Source organism: Nicotiana tabacum, chromosome 23 (assembly GCF_000715075.1).
Source record: "Nicotiana tabacum cultivar K326 chromosome 23, ASM71507v2, whole genome shotgun sequence".
Classification (NCBI taxonomy): domain Eukaryota; kingdom Viridiplantae; phylum Streptophyta; class Magnoliopsida; order Solanales; family Solanaceae; genus Nicotiana; species Nicotiana tabacum.
Genome location: NC_134102.1, coordinates 107225829 through 107246215, shown reverse-complemented (window position 1 = coordinate 107246215; position 20387 = coordinate 107225829). Strand labels below are relative to the sequence as shown.

General features: G+C 36.7%; 1 protein-coding gene and 1 non-coding gene across 2 annotated transcripts; one reads left to right on the top strand and one right to left on the bottom strand.

Annotated features, from left to right (window-relative positions):
* Window positions 1-5287: 5287 nt before the first annotated feature.
* Window positions 5288-6892, top strand: LOC107766750 (putative sugar phosphate/phosphate translocator At2g25520). The gene has a single exon (XM_016585586.2). The coding sequence runs from the start codon at window positions 5530-5532 to the stop codon at window positions 6583-6585; it is 1056 nt and encodes a 351-aa protein (XP_016441072.2). The 5' UTR covers window positions 5288-5529; the 3' UTR covers window positions 6586-6892.
* A 12279-nt stretch (window positions 6893-19171) lies between these two features.
* LOC142177864 (U1 spliceosomal RNA) lies at window positions 19172-19331 on the bottom strand. Its single transcript, XR_012706409.1, has one exon. It is a non-coding gene; the product is annotated as a U1 spliceosomal RNA (small nuclear RNA).
* Between the last annotated feature and the right edge of the window lie 1056 nt (window positions 19332-20387).

Genomic DNA, 20387 nt, shown 5'->3' with positions numbered 1-20387 from the left:
TCGCCTCCACAACAGTTAGCTCTTCACTTTTGGAGTTCAAGGCTGCTTCCAAGTTAATCACTCTTTCAGCGGATGCAGCCTCACGGTCGGTTGCAGTAAGAATAACGTTCTGGACTTCTGCCCATTTGGCCTTGGCCTCATCAAATTTAACCCTAAGTGACCCAATTTCTTCGCTAAGGGTTACCACTTCTTGCTCGCTTTGCTGCAAACGTGCCTCCAAAACAATGGCCTCAGTAGCTCTGGTTTCCAGCTCTGAGAGGCGGAGAACAGTCTGGTCCCGTTCCACCAAAAGATGATCCCGTTCAGAAGTAAGTTCTTCCTTCTCACGAATCAACCTTTGAAGGCCCTCAGAAGCAAGAAAGTTGGCCTATAAAATAAGAAGAGTTAAAATTTAGAATACATTCTTTCAAAAGTAGAAGAAATAACAGAGGAAGGAGGGAACGTACCACCGCAGCGTTATGCATAGCATTGTTCAACAAACACTCTACCGAGAGTGTTTTAATCTTTTCCCAGTCTTTTCCTAAAGCCAAAGGCTTCAGGTAATTAGCAAGCTCCACCGGCCGTGATAGTTGGTTGCACCCGGTAGAAACCAAAAGAATAATGTTCCTCCTCCTTTATGGATTTTCAGAAGGAGCAACATAATTTTGCCCCAAACTCTCTTTGTTTGTTTATCCTTCGGCCGGGGACTCTATAAAGAAGTATTCACACCCAAAACAGGCCCGGAGATACCTGTTCGAGTAAGTGCTTCCTGAAGCAGCCTCGCTGTATCAGCAAGATCAACCAGAACGTCCTCCTCGGGGACATCAACAGAGCCCGCAGGTAGACCTAATTTCATGAACAAAGTCATAAGAGTTCAACCAAGTTCTTCATATACAAATATGGAAACAAGGTAAATTAAAGTTACCATGATTTTTGACCTTACACCCGTATTTAAGGGCCAGTTCTTTCCACGAACGAGTTTTGGGCGTTGTGACGTCCAAGATCTTCTGTACCCACTGGTTCAAACCTTTCACCATCAGTGGGATCTATCGAGTTGCTGAAACATGCGAAGGGTAAAGAGATGATACGTCCATGGAAGAATATCTAGTAAGAGGAATACTATACAAAGAACTTACGAGTGCGGTTCCAAGCAACCGGAAAGGATGAAGTCGTTATCAGAATGATGTCGTTGGTGGCAACTGCAACGAACCATTCTATCCACCCACGGTCGTTATCATCATCCATGCTAGATAACAAAGCATGGTGGCCACGCTTGAAAAGGTTTATCATTCCCCCATAGAAGATTTTGGGGGAATAGAGATTCATTATATGAGCTAAGGTTAGCTCCTCTATAGTTTCTTGGCACAAACGTCGAAGGCAGGCAATCGTCCACCACACTGAAGCACTTACCTGTGCCAAACACACCTGCTAGCGAAGGCAAAACTCCGCAATCACGGAATTAAGCTCTCCACTCAAAGAAAACGAACCCAAAGTAAAGGAATATGTGAAAAAGTATGTAAAACCTTCCTTGGGAAGGGTCACTCGCTCCGATAGATCAGGAGCAATAATTTCCAACTCATTGCAGCGGCAGTCCTCCTTCACAGCAGGAATACTGGAAGGACGAATGGAAGAAGGGTACCTACTAACAACCCATGTACGAGGGCTAGTAGTAGGAAATTTCTCTTCAAAATCCTTCGAAGTACTAAGCCTTCTTGGGATGATAGAATCCACTGTTAGAGGAACGGAATCCTCGGTTTTGTTCTTATTCTTTGTAGAACCAACACGTTTAGAGGAAGAAGCCATTGGAAAAGAAGAAGGTAAAGAGTTTACGTTTGAAGAAAATTAGAAAACAGATAGAAAACAAGGATACAAATCAGAAGCTCAAACAATTGTGAAACGCAAAGGAAACGAAAGTTGCGTATAAGTAAAATTTTGGCGGCTAAATTCATGGCTATGATTACCTCGATAAATTGGCAAAAGTTGTGCTGAATCAGGAGATGAGGCGTGTTCGGGGTATTAAATGCGGAGAGACATGTGTCTAACCAACTGTTAGATACCTTCGGAGGAAATTATAGTAACTCCCGCCAAAAAGGTATTTCTACCAACTTTCCGGTAACACAAAAGTTATGTCATCGGAAAGTAGGGGGTTATCTGTATAGGGTAAAATATAATATGACACGTGGCTGACTAAAAGGAGGACACATGGAATCCAAGATGGGATGGCTGAGGATCGAACGCAACCACTCTGCTTGTCACCGAAAAGGATAACGTTCATAAAGGAGTATTAAATGCCTACGCCCGGTAGTATTTACTAAGGAATATTCTGTAACATTAAGAGCGACGGACGTTACAGAGAATTTGGCATTTATGTTCACCGTTACATCTTCATCAATGACCCTCATAATTGGTATTAAAGGAAGGCATGATCCTAGGACCTCTTTCTTTAGGCATAGCTATAAATACTGAGCTCCATTAATATTGTAAATGACACAAATTTTCTGGCAAGAATATATACTATATTCTATACAAAGCTTTATACAATTTTACTTTCTTGATTTTTGATCTCATCATTGTTATGTTCGGAAACCGTGTTCACGGAATCACCATCTTTGCTCTTTCATATATATTCTAAGGCTAAGTACTGAGTATTTTTTCGATTATTATATTATTTCAAAATCAACTTGTCTAAAAATCACGTATAAATTCAAATGTACCATTTTACGGGTAAACATAAAGATATTAACCAAGTTGGGACTGGGACTCAAGAATAAAATCTATAGAAGATTAAAAATTCAAAAAGATAAATCTAAATCATACGAAAGGGAACATATTTAATACATTGTAGTTTGCTACTCATAATCGCTACAATACCTTGTGTCTTGCCGGTGAATATGCTGAAAATAATTTAGCTTCAATAGGAGTAACATAATAGGTTTGGGAATTAGGATTTTGAGTTTAATTACTTGTTGGCTTGTAACTGTTTTCATAATTCTAAGACCCAAGGAAAAATTTAATGCTTTATTATTTTCAAACTTAATATATAAATATATTTTTCACATGTAAATTTATTCGGTACGGTTCAATATTTTTTCGGTTTATTTTCATAAAATAAAAAAACCTACCCTAATTATCGGTACGATTATAGATTTATATAAAAACATACGATTTTGTTAAAAGAAACCTAAAAATCGGTTCGGTACGATCCGATTCGATCGATTTAATCGGTTTTTAAATATCTATTGACACCCCTGCCCCTAACCTATGTCCTCAAGGGGAGAAAAAAAAAAAAATCGAGCTTCTTTTCTAACTTTAACTGCAAATATTTCTCCCTTCTATGTAACTTAAGTTTTTAGATGTGTTATTCTCTAAATTGTCAGCTTCTCTCTTTTTAATTTTCCCCTATGATGATGGATTTTCTTCCTTTTTAATCTAGGTTATTAGATTCACCTATATAAGTAATTAGATTTTATTACTGTCGTCAAAAAAGTAAATGAATAATAGTCAAACACATTACTTAATAGCTTTGAATAATGAAAACATTACGAACAACAAAATAATTTTTTAAAAATAAAAAAATTTTCTCATATCAGTAATTTTGTTTATGACAACCAGACTCAAAAAATATATCTACAGTTCTTAAATAAAAGAAAGCGACAACTTAAGCACTTAGGGGTTCTTTGGTTGGAAAATAAGATTATTTGAATCCCACCATTATACCACACGCCTCTTAATGCAAATACTACTAGAATAGAAGTATTAAGAATAGCAGTAGCTAGTAGATTTTATAAAAAAAATTCATAAAAGAATATTTCCTATTTATTTTGAACAAAGTTGAAATGAGATGTGCCGTCATTTGAATTATATCTAAATAATACTTCCGTTCCAGTTTACGTTAACCTATTTTTTTTTGGTCCGTTCTAAAAAGAATGACCCCTTTCTAAATTTGAAAATAATTTTGCTTAAACTTACAATTATACCCTCAATGAGAAGCTTTTATAACCAAACAAATACTCTGGGTCTTTTTTTAAATTGTTTAGAACCACAGTTCACATAAATTGGAACGAAGGGAGCATAATGTAAAAACAACTAAAACTTCATGAAACAAAAAAATATATTTACATACTAGGAGAATTGACTATGTAAAAAAATAAAATAGACATTATTTAGGACAATAGGAGAACGTTTTCATTCTTTCCAAGCTCTTGAAGATATCGGAGAAAAGAAGCTCCGCGAGATTCCAAAAGGACGAATAGCCTGTTTGGTAAGCGGGAGAAATCAACTTATTTTGATAAGTATTTTTTTTTAAAATGGTTTTGAAAAAAGTACTTTCGTAAAGAAGCAGTTTGTGTTTGGCTAATCACTCTGAAAAGTACTTTTGAGCATTAATTTGTATTTGGCCAAGCTTTTCAAAAAGTGTTTTTAAGTATCAAATTACGAATAAAGACATGAATAGATTTGCTTAATAGTTAATATTATAAGTAAATAAATAATCTTAAAAATTTATTATTACAGACAATAATTAAATCTTTTCACTTAATTCTTTTAATAGTATAAGTTAAATATATTAAAAATCATTCAACAAATATAAAAACATTTACCCCTAAAATCACTATATATTAGAAAGTTATCCTAAAAATAATAAAAAATATTTATACATTAATATCCTAAGTATTAGGTTTAACGGTTATTTTGGTATATACTATATTTTATTAAGGGTATTTTTGGTAAGAAGAAAAGTCAAAACTGCTTCTGCTTTTGGAAAGAACCTACTTTTTTCTGTTTCTACTTTTTTTTCCCCAAAAAAGCTTGGCCAAATACCTAAATTAGGAAAAAAAGTATTTTTGAGAAGAAAAAAAAAAAACTTTTGGCATATTGAGAAGCTTGGCCAAACAGGCTATAACTCTTCCAAGTCTCACTTTGTCTTGACACCTCACTTCTCAAAATTCAAATAAACAAATATAATACTATGATTTAAGTTATACTATGTACTTACATTCTATAGATTTTTTATATTATTGTGTGATAATATGTTAGCTACTCCTATTATTTTTATCATAATAATTTTTTATATTTATCACGATATTAACTCTAATTACCTAAATGAAAAAATTGCATAAATTAATTTTATACTATCAATACATACAATTTAAACTAATATGAAGAGGAAAAGAAAAACAAAAATGTCACATTTTCAATCACCTAAAATAGACCTCTAGTCTTCTCCCCAATTATTCATTTTCCCATCTTCTAAATTCTGCAAGACTCCAAAAGGGATAAACTCTTCCAAAGTTTCAAAACTCACCCCCCTTTTTCTACCCAACCCCTACTCCAACTCATAAAAAATGTAGTTAAAAATTCTACAAAAGGAAATAACAAAAAATAGTAACAAAATTATCACACTACCACATAAAAATAAGACCTCTTCTTCCCCCATTCTTCACTTTCCCCTCTTTGTCAAACCCACGGCAAGACTCCAAAAACCAAAGCTCTTTCAAATCCTCACCACCCTTTCACCTCCCCTCTCCACCACCCACCACCGCCACCGCGAAAATGGGGAAAGGCGCCGCCTTGTCAAACGGATTAGTGAAAAAGATCATTCTTTCCTATACCTATGTAGCAATCTGGATCTTCCTTTCCTTCACTGTCATTGTCTACAACAAATACATTCTTGACCGCAAGCTCTACGGCTGGCCTTTTCCCATTTCTCTAACAATGATCCACATGACCTTTTGCTCTTCTTTAGCTTTCCTTCTCGTTCGTGTCTTCAAAGTTGTTGAACCTGTTTCCTTATCTCGTAATGTTTATCTCACTTGCATACTTCCTATTGGTGCACTTTACTCTGTTTCCCTTTGGCTTTCAAACTCTGCTTATATTTACCTCTCTGTTTCCTTTATTCAAATGTTGAAAGCCCTTATGCCTGTTGCTGTTTATACCATCGGGATCTTGTTCAAAAAGGACACTTTCAAGAATTCTACTATGGGTAACATGATGGCTATTTCTGTTGGTGTTGCTATTGCTGCTTATGGTGAAGCAAAGTATGATTCTTGGGGTGTTTTACTTCAGTTGCTTGCTGTTTTGTTTGAGGCTACTAGGCTTGTTATGATCCAGATCTTGTTGACTTCAAAGGGTATTAGTTTAAACCCCATTACTTCTTTGTACTATGTTGCTCCTAGCTGCTTGGTTTTCTTGTCAATCCCTTGGATCTTTGTGGAGCTTCCTGTTTTGAGAGAGAGCTCGAGTTTCCAGTTTGATTTTGCTATTTTTGGGACTAATTCACTGTGTGCGTTCGCTTTGAACTTGGCTGTGTTTCTTTTGGTTGGAAAGACATCAGCTTTGACTATGAATGTTGCTGGGGTTGTTAAAGATTGGCTGCTTATTGCATTTTCTTGGTCGGTGATTAAGGATACTGTGACTCCAGTGAATTTGATTGGGTATGGATTGGCATTCTTAGGAGTTGCGTACTATAATCATCAGAAGTTACAGGCATTGAAGGCAAAAGAAGCACAGAAGAAAGCTCAGCAAGCAGATGAGGAAGCAGGGAGATTGTTGACTGAGAGAGAATCTAATGGATCAGCTGATGGAAAGAAGGGTGATTCACAGGCCTAATTTGAATCCAATTGACAAAAGGGTATCAAATAAACCTTATGAAATTGGCTGGAAAGCATAAGATTTGGGGGCTTTCCTCAAGTTGACTTGTGTTTTTAAAAATGGATCTTGGGGTTTTAAGTATGTAGGTGGATGGATCTGTTACTGTTCTTTGATAGATCAGTTTCATTTCATATGTAGGCTTATTTGGGATATCCACATTTCTTTGTTTACACTGCAGATTCAATTCATGTATCTTATTAGTAGAGTTAAGATCTGAGATCCCTTATAGCTGTTTTTGATATTATGAGTACTGTTTTTACCTTTTCTTCCTCTTCTTCTACTCTCTGCATGTTTAGGTACTTGTTGATGTTACCAATGACTGGTCTTATATAATTTATTTACAATATTTCCTTTATCAGATTTGTGTTCTTTTCGCTTCTAATCTGATATTTGGGGCCGCGGTTGAGGTAATTGTCCATTTGGATCTGCTTCATAGCTGAGTCTCAAGTCATAACTGATCTGTGAATTCTTGCTTTGCAGCAAACGGTTCTGCTCAGGCTTAGAGTGGAAAGTGAAGTGAAATCTGTCTGTTGAAGTGGAGAAAGTTTAATGAGACTAATTAATGTTATGAACTGTCACCATTTTTTCTATGTTGGATTTGCATTAATGGCTGTTCCTTGCAGTAAATTTTCCTGTGTCATTACTTGTTCTTAACTGTGGGGATTTAATGCATGTCAAATGTATTTGGGACACGTATTTGGTGGCTTAAAGCCCGAGTAAAGCTTCACAGCTTTAGTTGTTTCCTTTTCAGCTTAGGGAGGTTGTGTATGGTATCCTACATTGATTGTCCTTGTGAAAAAAGTATCCTACATTGATTGAAGGATTTGAGTGTTGTTTTCTTGTAGGGTATTGAAGGATTTGAGTGTTGTTTTCTTGTAGGGTCGTGACTTGTTGTTTTCTTATGAGGTCTTGAGTTCTCAAGTGATGAAATAGTTTTTCAGATTGAGTTAGGTTCAAGATCTATTTTCAGTCGCATGGTATTATAGCCAGACCATCCATGTTATTGTGTTTCTCTATGTTGGGTCTCTATGTTATATGTTATTCATATTTCAGTTGCCCCGATCTGGGACGCTAGGTCTTATAGTATCCCAGTTTGGTTGAGAGATTGGTTTATTGTCTCCTTGTATAGTTTTAGATTCAAGGTCTATTTTCTTAGAGTATCATCATTTTGACTAGCCTGTAGATGGTTCTTGAGAAAGAAAATTATCTGTTCATCTCTGTATAGTCAGAGACATGGATGTAGGTGATTGGAAAGGATGTTCAAGGTTTATGAGAAGGCAAGATAGAGATGAAAGGAGTGGCTAAATATGCAGTGGCAGTGTAAAGTTTCTTGGCGAAGGCGCAACATATGTAAGGAGAGGCAACTCACTTTTATCTAACTTGGTACTTTTCATGTTTCGACTTAGGTTAGGACAGCTCTGCTCTTCAAAGTTAACCACATTTTTTATCTTCTTCTTGGAGGGTTTTTTTTGTTGAGGGATCTGTGGACACAATCCCTGATATCCGGTACAAGATGATGTAACACGTTAGAGGTAGATCTGCATATGGACAACCACATGGGAGGAGATTGGGTGAAGAGAGGGCAAACTTTGGCATTGTTTGACTTTTATTTTGTTCTTAGTTTCTATTGTTTATTGAATTAATGTGCTCTTATAATGTCACCATGTTGGATACACTGGTGATGCATTGTGTCACTCTTGAAAGTGAAGTCACCAAGTGATTGGTACAGGTTAATGGCTTTAGTCTTCCTATTTCTAGGTCCATTTTGATACCACTAGTAACACTTTCCAAAAGCCGCCATCTAACCAAAAAAGAAGCGGTCTTCTGTCTCTTGATACCATTTGCAACTTGAACCTTACACTAAAAAGAAGTGGTCTTCTGTCTATTGATACCTTTTGCAACTTGAACTTTACACTATAAAGAATCTCTTGTACGCGTGCATAATAAGGAAAAATAGCTTGTTGGCTATTCCTTATTCTTGATAGCACAGGAAAGAGGGACAACTCAGTACTTGGAAACTCTTGAGATAGTCTTCTGCTGCACATTAGACTCTGGTTAGAGGTGTTTGTAAAGGAGGTCAATAGAAAAACTAGAGGAAACAGTCAAAAGGGAAAGAAAAGAAAGGAAGCTGTGATGCTTAAGAATCCATTTGCTAAGGTTTTTTTCTGCATAATTGGGAAACCAACAAAAGGAAAAAGTCAAAGGGAAAAGAAAAAAAAACACAAAGAGAAACAACATGCAGCAAGAGGAACATTGTAGGCATCTTCTTGGTAAACTATTGCACCTAACCATTTTTGGGAAGTATTTATACGTATTAGTCATTTCTGAGCCAAATAGACCAATTATTGCACCTAACACAATACTTGCTTTATAACTTGTCTCACGTTTTAAAGGTAGCCACATATAAGGGGATGAATATTTTTTGAAGTGGGAGCTCCTAATGTGAAAATGAAAGCTTCCACTTTTTCTATATGAGACGGTCAGCACTTGGCATTTTGGCTGATCTACTGTGCTTGTGAGGATGCAGAAAGCCGCCGGCAGCTGGGATCAATGCCAGCTGTTTTCTTTAAAGAAAATAAAGAAATCTAAAGGAAGAAGTATAAAATTTATGAAAGCAACATTTCTTAATAAGAACTTCTAACATTCCTATGTTTGTCCTTTATGTTGCTTTATGAAAAGGATAATTGTTCCAATAGTTTGTAAAATTTATCTAATTCATCACTCTTTTATTTACAGCAACACAGTCACAACACATGCAGCAAGTATCATTAGTACAGTACACTTAATTTGCTTCAGCTCACTGGCAAGAACATTCATTTGAACAATAACAGCAACAATAAATTCAGTTTAATTTCATAAGTGAAATTTGATGAGTGTAGTGTGTACGTAGACCTTACCCCCTACCCTATAAAGGTTGAGAGGCAAGAACATTCATCTGAACTTTTCAACAATAAATACTCAAGTTTGAGTCTAAAACATATCAAAAAGAAAGGATTCTAATTGCTCAAGAAATAAGAATCCAGTAGGAAAAAGAATACATAATTTCTTTTCAAGAATACTACTTACTTGTATATCTGTTTCTCATTATAATTATGCTTAAGTAAGCCAATTTTCTCTAAATCTAATCTATAAATACATGAAAGAACAAAGTAAAGAAGTGCTTCACTTAATTAGTTATGTAACAGTAAATAAAGAAACATGCTTTATTGTTGTTGTTGCACGTCCTGTCCTTGTATGTTGTTAACTCCAACTACAGGTGCTGACTCAGGAGTAACATAACAGGACAAGATATCTCTGCATTCACCAATTTGCCTGTTCTATTAGGAGGCCAATGTTTGCATGAACGCTCAAAAATCACCTTCCAAATTCCATAGAGTTAATAGCCTTTCGCCAAGTTTCTTCAAGTTCAAAAGCATTTTTTTTTTTCAAAAAAAGTATTTTTTTTTTCAAATTTGAAGTGTTTGCCAAGCTTTTAGGAGGAAAAAAAAATGCTTCTGAGGAGAAGCAGAAGCATTTTTGAAAAAACAGAAAAAAATAGTTTCTTCTCATAAGCACTTTTTTGAGAAGCACTTTTGAGAAAAATACACGCACTTTTTAAATGCTTGGTCAAATACTAATTGCTGCTTAGAAGTACTTTTTAAATTAATTAGCCAAACACAAATTGCTTCTCACCAAAAGTACTTTTGAAAAAAAATACTTCTCAAAATAAGCTGATTTTTTCAGCTTGGCCAAACGGGCTATAAAGGTGTTTGACCAAGCTTTGGGGAAAAAGTGCTTTTGGGAAGAAGCAGAAGCAGTTTTTGAGAAGCAGATAAAGGTAGTTTCTTTCCAAAAGCAAAAGCAGAAGCGGTTTTGACTTTTCTTCTTACCAAAAATACCCTTAACAAAATATAGTATATACCAAAATAACCATTAAATCTAATACTTAGGATATTAATGTATAAGTATTTCTTCTTATTTTTAGAATAATTTTCTAATATATAGTGACTTTAAGGGTGAATGCTTTTATATTTGTTAAATAATTTTTAATATATTGGAATAATATTAAAAGAATTAAAGTACTTTTTAATTTTATTTTCATATTTTACTTAAATAAAATAAAAAGATTTAATTATTGCATGTAATAACAAATTTTTGAGATTATTTATTTACTTATAATATTAACTATTAAGTAAATCTATTCATGTCCTTATTCGTAATTCGATACTTAAAATATTTTTTGAAAAGCTTGATCAAACACAAATTATTGTTCAAAAGTGTTTTTTAGAGTGATTAGCCAAACACAAATTGTTTCTCTCCAAAAATACTTTTTTCAGATGTACTTTTAAAAAAAGCACTTCTCAAAATAAGCTGATTTTTCCCGCCGGCCAAACATGCTATAACTCTCAAAAAGAAAGATCTGACGTTCATTGAACACTTTCAAGATTTTATTTCCACATACCATATACTATTAGTTACAGAAGACAATTGAGACAATCTTTATTTCTCTGACATTCCTATCTTAAAAGTAGAAGAAAGGAATTGAAGTCAAACATAACCAGAAAAGCAGTAGCCAGATTTGCGAATAACAGACTTGAGTACTTGCGAGGAAAAAGAGAACAGGAAAGTTGATCAAGCATAGGCATCAGGATTCTGAAAGAGATAGGCCTCCACAGCTTTGTACGCTGTTACGACCCGGATCCTGCCGTATAACATTTCACTTGCTAGACAAGCCACAGTTAACTAGATTATTTAACCAATTTTAACAATTCAAAATAAAACATTAATAATAAAAAATAAAAAAAAACGAAATAGTCTGAAACGGATAATAAAATATATACGACGATACCTAAACATCTTCCAAAATCTGAAGTCACAAGTGCATGAGCAACTAGAATATTATATATATGATCTGAAGCAAAGTACACTGTTTGAAACTAGATAAACAGTAGAATAGATAAAGAAGGGGACTTCAGGACTGCGAACGCCGTGCAACTATACCTTAAGTCTCTGAATGTCGCTGGATCCAAGCAGAACCTTACTAGACGCCGCTGGGACCAATACCAGTATCTGCACAAGAAGTGCGGAAGTATAATATGAGTACAAGTGTACCAATATACTCCGTAAGTGTCGAGTCTAACCTCGATAAAGCAGTGACGAGACTATGTCAAGACACCTATGTAAAAATATTGTACAAATATATATAGAAAACAACAAAATAACAAGTGGAACAATAAAATATTAACTGGGAGGGGACATGCGAAAGGGGAAATGTCATAAAAATCGCAAGTACGAAAACACCAAATAATATCTTCCGAAATAAGCAACAATATAACCAAGTAAATCACCATTCCGAAAATCAAATAAGGCAATAAAATAAAGATGGCACGACATCACCTTCGTGCTTATACTCTAGTCCTCACCATGTAATATCATAAATAAAATGGTACGATATCACCCTCCGTGCTTTAATTTTCACAACCTCTCAATATATGATAATGAATGCAAATAAGGCACGACAACACCCTTAGTGCTTTTTCACTCGACTTCACCAAGCAACAATACAAATACAAATTAACAATGTAAGGCGGAAAGCAATTTCACTTCAATTAAAGAGCCATGGTAACTAATTCAACTTGCGAAAATTACCAACCTCTTCAAAATAAAACAATAAATACTAGGCGACTAATTAAAGGATTAATAATCTAACCTAAGCATGGAAAGCATAGTCAATGAAATAACTTAGATCAAAAAAATAATTTCTACCTGCATTCTTTAACCCAATAATAACGCATATGTACTCATCACCTCACATATACGTCATCCCCACATATAATACACGTAGCAAATAGGCCAACAAGTCCTAATCCATCAAGTCAAGGTTAACCACGACACTTACCTCGCTCCGCAATCAAATCAAGGCACAATCACGGGTTTTCCTTTGGAATTAGTCTCCAAATCAATCAAATCTAAACAAATATAATTCAGAATAGGCTTTAGAAACTACCCACGGGTGAAAAAGATACAATCTTTAATGATTTTGAAAAAAGTCAACCTCGGCCCGCTTCGTTAAAACCCGAGATTCAGACCAAAACCCTATTACCCATTCACCCCCGTGATTGTTTATGTAATTAGTTTCAAAATCCAACCTCAATTTGAGGTCTAAATCTGAGTTTTCTCAAAATTCCCAATTTCTATCTAAATCCCTAATTTCTACTTTGAAAATCCTAAATTTGATGTTGAAATCTCATGAAAAGTAACGGAGAATTGAAAAAAAATGAATTAAAGTTGCTTAACAATGAATATATGAATAAAAATCTATTTGAAGATCGTCTCTAAAGTGTTTAAGGTTGAGAAGTGGTGTAAAATGAGCTAAGTCCCGAATTTCCCCTCATTTACCCAACTATAAACGTCGTAATTGTGAGTATCGCAAATGCGAGACAAAGGACGCAATTGCGAACTCTGTCACCAACCTGCTATAGTCGCGATTGCGACAAAATCATCGCAAATGCGATCAACGTTTCGCATTTGCAAACCTATCTAAACCTAGGGCTCAGTCGCAAATGCGACCGAGCCATCGCAAATGCGAATCTGGGATGTCCGCAATTGCGAATATTTTTTCGTGAATGCGAAGACTACCTTAGACAGTTCCCCATCGCAATTGCGAGCTCAACTTCGCAAAAGCGGAGTTCGCATTTGCGAACAGGTTCTTGCAATTGCGAGTCCTACAACCCAGCACCAGAATTGAAACACACCAGCACTTCTCTCACTATCCAAACTCAATCCGAAATGCATGAGAAACTCACCCGAGCCCCTCGAGCTCCAAACCAACCATGTACACAAGTGTAATAACATCATACGAACTCACTCGATCAAAACACCAAAATAACACCTAAAATTTCGAATCGGACATCAAAATGCATGAAATTTCAAAGAAAACTCAAGCACTTCTAAAATCACAACCGAGCGTTTGAATCCTATCAAACCAACTCTAATTTGCACCAAATTTTATAGACAAGTTTCCAATAGAAAAATGGACCTATATTAAGTCCCGAAACCAAAATTTGGACCTGGTAGCCATAAAGTCAATCTACGGTCAAACCTAAGAAATTTTCAAACCTTCAAATTACTAGCTTTCGATAAAACATAAATCAAGTTAGGGACTTTCGAATTCAATTCCGGGCATATGCCTAAATCCAAAATTAGGATACGGACCCACAAGGGTCGTCAAAATAATGATTTGGGATCGTTTACATAAAATATTGGCCATAGTCAACTCAAGTTATTTTTAGATCCAAAAATCATGTTTTCTTAAAATTCTCACATAAAAATATTTCCAGAAAAAAGACACGGACTGTACACGCAAATCGAAAAATATTAAATGGAGCTAATAGAGGTCTTGGAACACGTAAATAAGCGCTAGTACTCAAAACAACCTATAAGATTGTCATATTCTCCACATCTAAATAGAACGTTCATCCTCAAACGGATTTAGAAAAGTACTTGGACTGGTGAAAAGGTATGGGTATCTACTCCGCATATCGGACTTGAACTCCCACGTAGCTTCCTCGATCGGCTAAATACTCCACTACACTCTAACAGAAGGATAACTCTTAGACCAGAAGAATCTCTATGGAAAACTGGAACAACACCTGTGATGACGACGTCAGATGACTCTACGTCAAGTCTAGCTGGAAATGCATGAAAGCGGGGTTGGGGCCCACCACTCTGACCTCCGCCTCTCGGATGGCCTCTAGTTGGCTAGACTCCACCTCTAGTTGGCTGAGCGGGCGGTGGCGTAACTGCTTCTGGAACCATGGCACGAGAACCCTGTTGTGGCTTGCCGCCCTGTGACCTAGGGCAAAATCTCATAACGTGCCTCGGATCTCCACAAGTATAGCAAACCCTCGGCTGTTGTGACTGTCGAACCTGGAATTGGCCCTGTCGACCAAGATAACCACCCTGATAACTCTGGATCGGCGGTGCACTAATAGGAGCTGATGATGTGCTGTCAGCTAGTTGGTCAGGATGAGACCCATAAGAACCACGACTACCCGAAGTACCAAGGGATGCCTGAAGCTATGAGTGAATCGGCCTGGGAGGATAGCCTCTATCAAATGAACCCCTGCCTCTAGACGAGGCACCACTGAAACCACCAAAATAACGAGGTCTCTTCTCAGATACTTCCCCTTATCATGGCCACGAACCATCTCGATCCGTTTAGCAATCTCTACGGCCCTCTGGAAAAAAATATTATCTCCGGTCTTTTTGGCCATCAGTAGCCTAATATTGAAACTAAGTCCATCAATGAATCTCCACACTCTCTCCCTCTCATTATGTAGTAAGATAATTGTATGGCGAGCTAGGTCAATAAATCGGGTCTCATACTGGGTAACACTCATGCTACCCTACTGAAGGCGCTCAAACTGCCTACGGTACTCCTCTCTTAGAGTGAAAGGATTAAACTTCTCCAGAAAAAGCTGCGGAAACTGATCCCAAGTGAGAGGTGGTGAACCTGCTAACTTACCCCGCTCATAATCCTACCAATACCTATGTTGTGCAACACCTCATAACAACGGTCCAAATAATCATGTAGATCCTCATAAGATGCACCACTGAAGTGAATAGGGAAGATCTTTGTGAACTTATCCAACCTCATCAATCCCTTAGAAGACATCGCAGGCCTCTCCTTGCTATGTGCATGAACAATAGGCTGAACTACCTCAAATGGAAGAACATCTAGAGTCTGATATATGGGAGCCATCTGCTCCGGAGTGTGAGTAGCGGGAGTCTGTGCTCCTCCCCCAGTGTGAGAGACAGTTGGTGCCACTGGGAATGTACCGGTCTGGGCCACTTCTCCATAAGTCCCACCAAACGGACTAGAGTGTCCTGAAGCACTGGAGTGGCTATGAATCCCTCCGGGACCTGAGCTGGTCCAACGGGTACAACCTGATATAGAAACTCCTCCTAGTGATCAAGTTGAGGCTCCACTGCAGGTGCTGCTACTCGAGCTCTAAGCTGAGCTCTGCCTCGGCCTCAATTATCAACCTCGCCCCAGCCTCTACCCCTAGTAGTGGCTGCAACAGAGGGCTCTGGTTCCTGTACGGCTGTAGATGTTATGCGTGTTCTCACCATCTGTGAGAGAACAAGAATGAAATGATTCGAACATTAATGATAGAATAAAATTACACAATAGGGAAAGAAAGAAGTGACATTTTCCTAAAGCTCCATATCCTCTAGAAGATAAGTACAGACGTCTCCATACTGATCCTGCAGACTCAACTAAGCTTGCTCATGACTCGTGATACCTAAGCAACCTAGTTCTCTGATACCAAATTGTCATGACCCGAAATCTCACTCTCGGGACCGTGATGGCGCCTAATATTTTACTTGTTAGGCAAGCCAACGTTAACTAAATTATTTAACCGATTTTAACAATTCAAAATAAAATATTAATAATAAAACAAAATAAACTGAAATAGTCTGAAACGGATAATAAAATACATATGATGATACCTAAACATCTCCCAGAATCCGACGTCACAAATGCATGAGCAACTAGAATACTACATATATGGTCTGAAGCAAAGCACACTGTTTGAAACTAGATAATTGCGGACGCCGTGCAACCATACCTCAAGTCTCTAAATATCACTGGATTCGAGTAGAAACCCACTAGATGCCGATGGGACCAATACCAGTATCTGCACAAGAAGTACAGAAGTATAGTATTAGTACAACCAACCTAATGTACTCCGTAAGTGTCGAGTCTAACCTCGTACAAAGTAGTGACGAGGCTATGACAAGACACCTACGTAAAAATATTATACAAATATATATATATAAACAACAAAGTAACAAGTGGAACAATAAAATATTAACTGGGAGGGGACATGCAAAAGGGGAAATATCATAAAAACGGCAAGTACGAAAACACCAAATAATATCTTCCGAAATAAGCAACAATATAACCAAGTAAATCACCATTCCGGAAATCAAATAAGGCAATGAAATAAAGATGGCACGACATCACCTTCGTGCTTATACTATCGTCCTCACCATGTAATATATAAATAAAATAGTACGACATCACCCTTCGTGGTTTTACTCTCTGGCACAACATCACCCTTCATGCGTTAATCCTCACAACCTCTCAATAAATGATAATGAATGCAAATAAGGCACGGCAATACCCTTCATACTTTTCACTCTTCCTCACCAAGCAACAATACAAATACAAATTAACAATGCAAGGCGGAAAGCAATTTCACTTCAATTAAAGAGCCATGTTAACCAATTCAACTTGCGAAAATCACCAACCTCTTCAAAATAAAATAATAAATATTAGGCGACTAATTAAAGGATTAATAATCTAACCTAAGTATGGAAAGCATAGTCAATGAAATAACTTGGAACAAAGAATCAATTTTCACTCGCATGTTTTAACCCAATAATAATGCATATATACTCTTCACCTCACATATATGTCATCCCCACAAGTAATACACGTAGAAAATATGCCAATAAGTCATAATCCCTCAAGTTAAGGTTAACCACGATACTTACCTCGCTCTACAACCAAATCAAGGATACAAGCGCGGCTTTTCCTTTGGAATTAGCCTCCAAACCAATCAAATCTAGCCGAATATAGTTCAAATAATTCAAAATATGCTTTAGAAACTACCCACGGGTGAAAAAGATGCAATCTTTAATAATTTTGGAGAAAGTCAACCCTGGACTCGCTTGGTCAAAATTCGAGATTCGGACCAAAACCTCATTACCCATTCACCCCCAATCCTGGTTATGTAATTAGTTTCGAAATCCGACCACAATTTGAGGTCTAAATCTCAATTTTCTAAAAGTTTCTACCTAAATCCCTAATTTCTACCACGAAAATCCTAACTTTGATGTTGAAATCTCATGAAAAGTAATGAGGAATTGAAAAGAAATGAATTAAAGTTCCTTACCAATGAATTTAGGAAGAAAAATCTCTTGGAAAATCGCCTCTAGAGTAAGGTTGAGAAATTGTGTAAAATGAGCTAAGTCCTAATTTTTCCTCTTTTACCGAGCTGCAGACGTTGCAATTGCGAACTCTTGTTTGCAATTGCGAGACAAAGGTCGCAATTGCGAACTCTATCACCAGCATGCTATAGTCTCAAATCGCGAGAAAATCATCGCAAATTGTGATCGCCCTTCCCACCGCAAATGCGATCAAAGGTTCACATTTGCGAACTTGTCTAAGCCAGGGCTCAATCGCAAATGCGACCAAGCAATCGTAAATGTGAATCTGGGATGTCCGCAATTGCGAACATTTCTTCGCAAATGCGAAGACTACCCTGCCCAGTCCCCTATCGCAATTGCGAGCTCAACTTTACAAAAGCGTAGCTCGCATTTATGAACAGATCTTTGCAATTGCGAGACCTGCAGCCCAGCACCAGAACTGAAACACACCAGCAATCCTCACACTATCCAAACTCATTTTAAATGTGTCCGAAACTCACCCCGAGCCCCTCGAGCTCCAAACCAACCACGCACACAAGTGTAATAACATCATGTGAATTAACTTTCGCGATCAAAATACCAAAATAACACCTAGAATTATGAATCGGATATCAAAATGCATGAAATTTGAAAGAAAACTCAAGAACTTCTAAAATCACAACCGAGCATCCGAATCCTATCAAACCAACTCCGATTTGCACCAAAATTTTCACACAAGCTTCAAATAGCAAAATGGACCTATATCAAGCCCCGGAACCAAAATCCGAACCTGGTAGCCATAAAGTCAACATACGGTCAAACCTAAGAAATTTCCAAACCATCAAATTACTAGCTTTCGACAAAACAAGTCAAATCAAGTTAGAGACTTTCGAATTCAATTTCGGGCATACGTCCAAGTACAAAATCACGATACGAACCTACCGGGATCGTCAAAATACCAATCTGGGTTCGTTTACACAAAATGTTGACCGTAGTCAACTCAAGTTGTTTTTAGAGCCAAAAATTTTGTTTTCTTCAAATCTTCACATAAAAGTTTTTTAGGAAAAAGTCACGAACTGCGCACGCAAATCAAAAAACATTAAAATGGAGCTAATAGAGGTCTCGGAACATGAAAATATGGGCTAGTACTCAAAACGACATATCGGGTCGTCACACTTGCCTTCTTTGATCTCTTCTTCATTTAACTTGAAATCACCTTCAGTGTAGTATTGCCTAGTCACCTTTGATATAGATACACCATTCACTGATTTCTCAAACTTGACCTTATAATTTATCTTTTCAAGCTTGTCTATCAAGGCTTCACCTTCAATCAATGTGCATTTGTATTTGAATGTCTTTTCGTTAAGCTCATCAATCCGATTCTTTATAGACTTAGAGTTGATACCTGCACGAAAAAATATTCATTTTTAATTGTTAGTTCCATTAGAACTAACTACTCAAACAAAAACCTTCAGGCCCCCGCTGACAACCTTCAGCAAGATTGATTTGCCTGATGCTTCCAACACCACCATTCGCTTTTGACAAAATGTGCATAAGCTACACAATATTTTTGGTTAAGAGTTGGGTAGGGGCCGCGCGAACGCAGGCCCCGCTGCCACAAATTATGACGTAGGCTCGACCACTTGGGTCGACCTTAAGCGGGCACCCCTCCAAAGTGCAATGGAGGTCACCAACCTAGGCCATGGGGCTTGTTGATCGCCCATTGACCCCGTCCAGGTAAGTAAGTTTCCTTGATGCTCCTCTCTATGGTTTTATACACCTCTCTGATCCTCAGTTTTCTTTGTGCCAGCCGATGAGGGAGATCACCCATTTAAGCTTTCTCTACTTATATTCTTAATGAAATAAATATTTTTACTTAAAACTATGGTTGTTTTCGATTTAGACTAAATGTGAAGCAGTTGGCAATCACAAGGAGTTATCATAGGGGTTAACAGCCATAAACCCATGAGATATCAATCTTTGAGTAGATGGAATAAAAGTAGTTGCATGGAAATACAGATATGGCATATCGAAAAAGGGCAGAAACAGCAACTATACTGCTGTTTGCAATAAGCAGAGTATCTATCGTTGTCCCATATTAATTTTGCTTTTGATCCCAATGCAACAAGTTAGTTGTGTGTATCTTCTTTAAGCTTTTGATTATACTATGTTAAAATAGGCACTTTTGCTGTATCTATGTAACTATTGAGTATTAAATTATGTTTAGTTCATCGTCCAACAGTCAACCAAAACATATATTTGATGCTTCAATTTTTTCCTATTGATATCATAACTCTTGAAAAAACAATATTGTTCCAAGTGGAATCTGGAATGTCATCCTTCCTATAAAAAAGAAATAATTACTTCTCTGTTCTCAGATTTGGTGTAAAAAAAAACATGATATCCTCACAAAGAGAGAATAAAACAAACTTTATACTACAACTTTTAACTGAAACATAAGATTTACAAAAAGAATTACCACAAAGCCTCATATTCACTGATTACCATGCGGTATATGAAATCATTGACTATAATCGTTTGATAGCTACTTAAATTGACTATAATCTCCAGGTTTCAGGTCTTTACCATGGTCACGGCCGTAAAAGTCAATAATTGTTTGATAACTACTTAAATTGACACAAAATTATAAACACTGCTATTATGATTTATGAAATATAAAGATAGCACATTATACATATTCCAACAGTTTTACTTGTTAAGGAGAACAATTTCAAAGATCACTGGAACTATAATATAAGAGAGCAAGCACATATATTCATATTCCACAGTTTCACTTATTA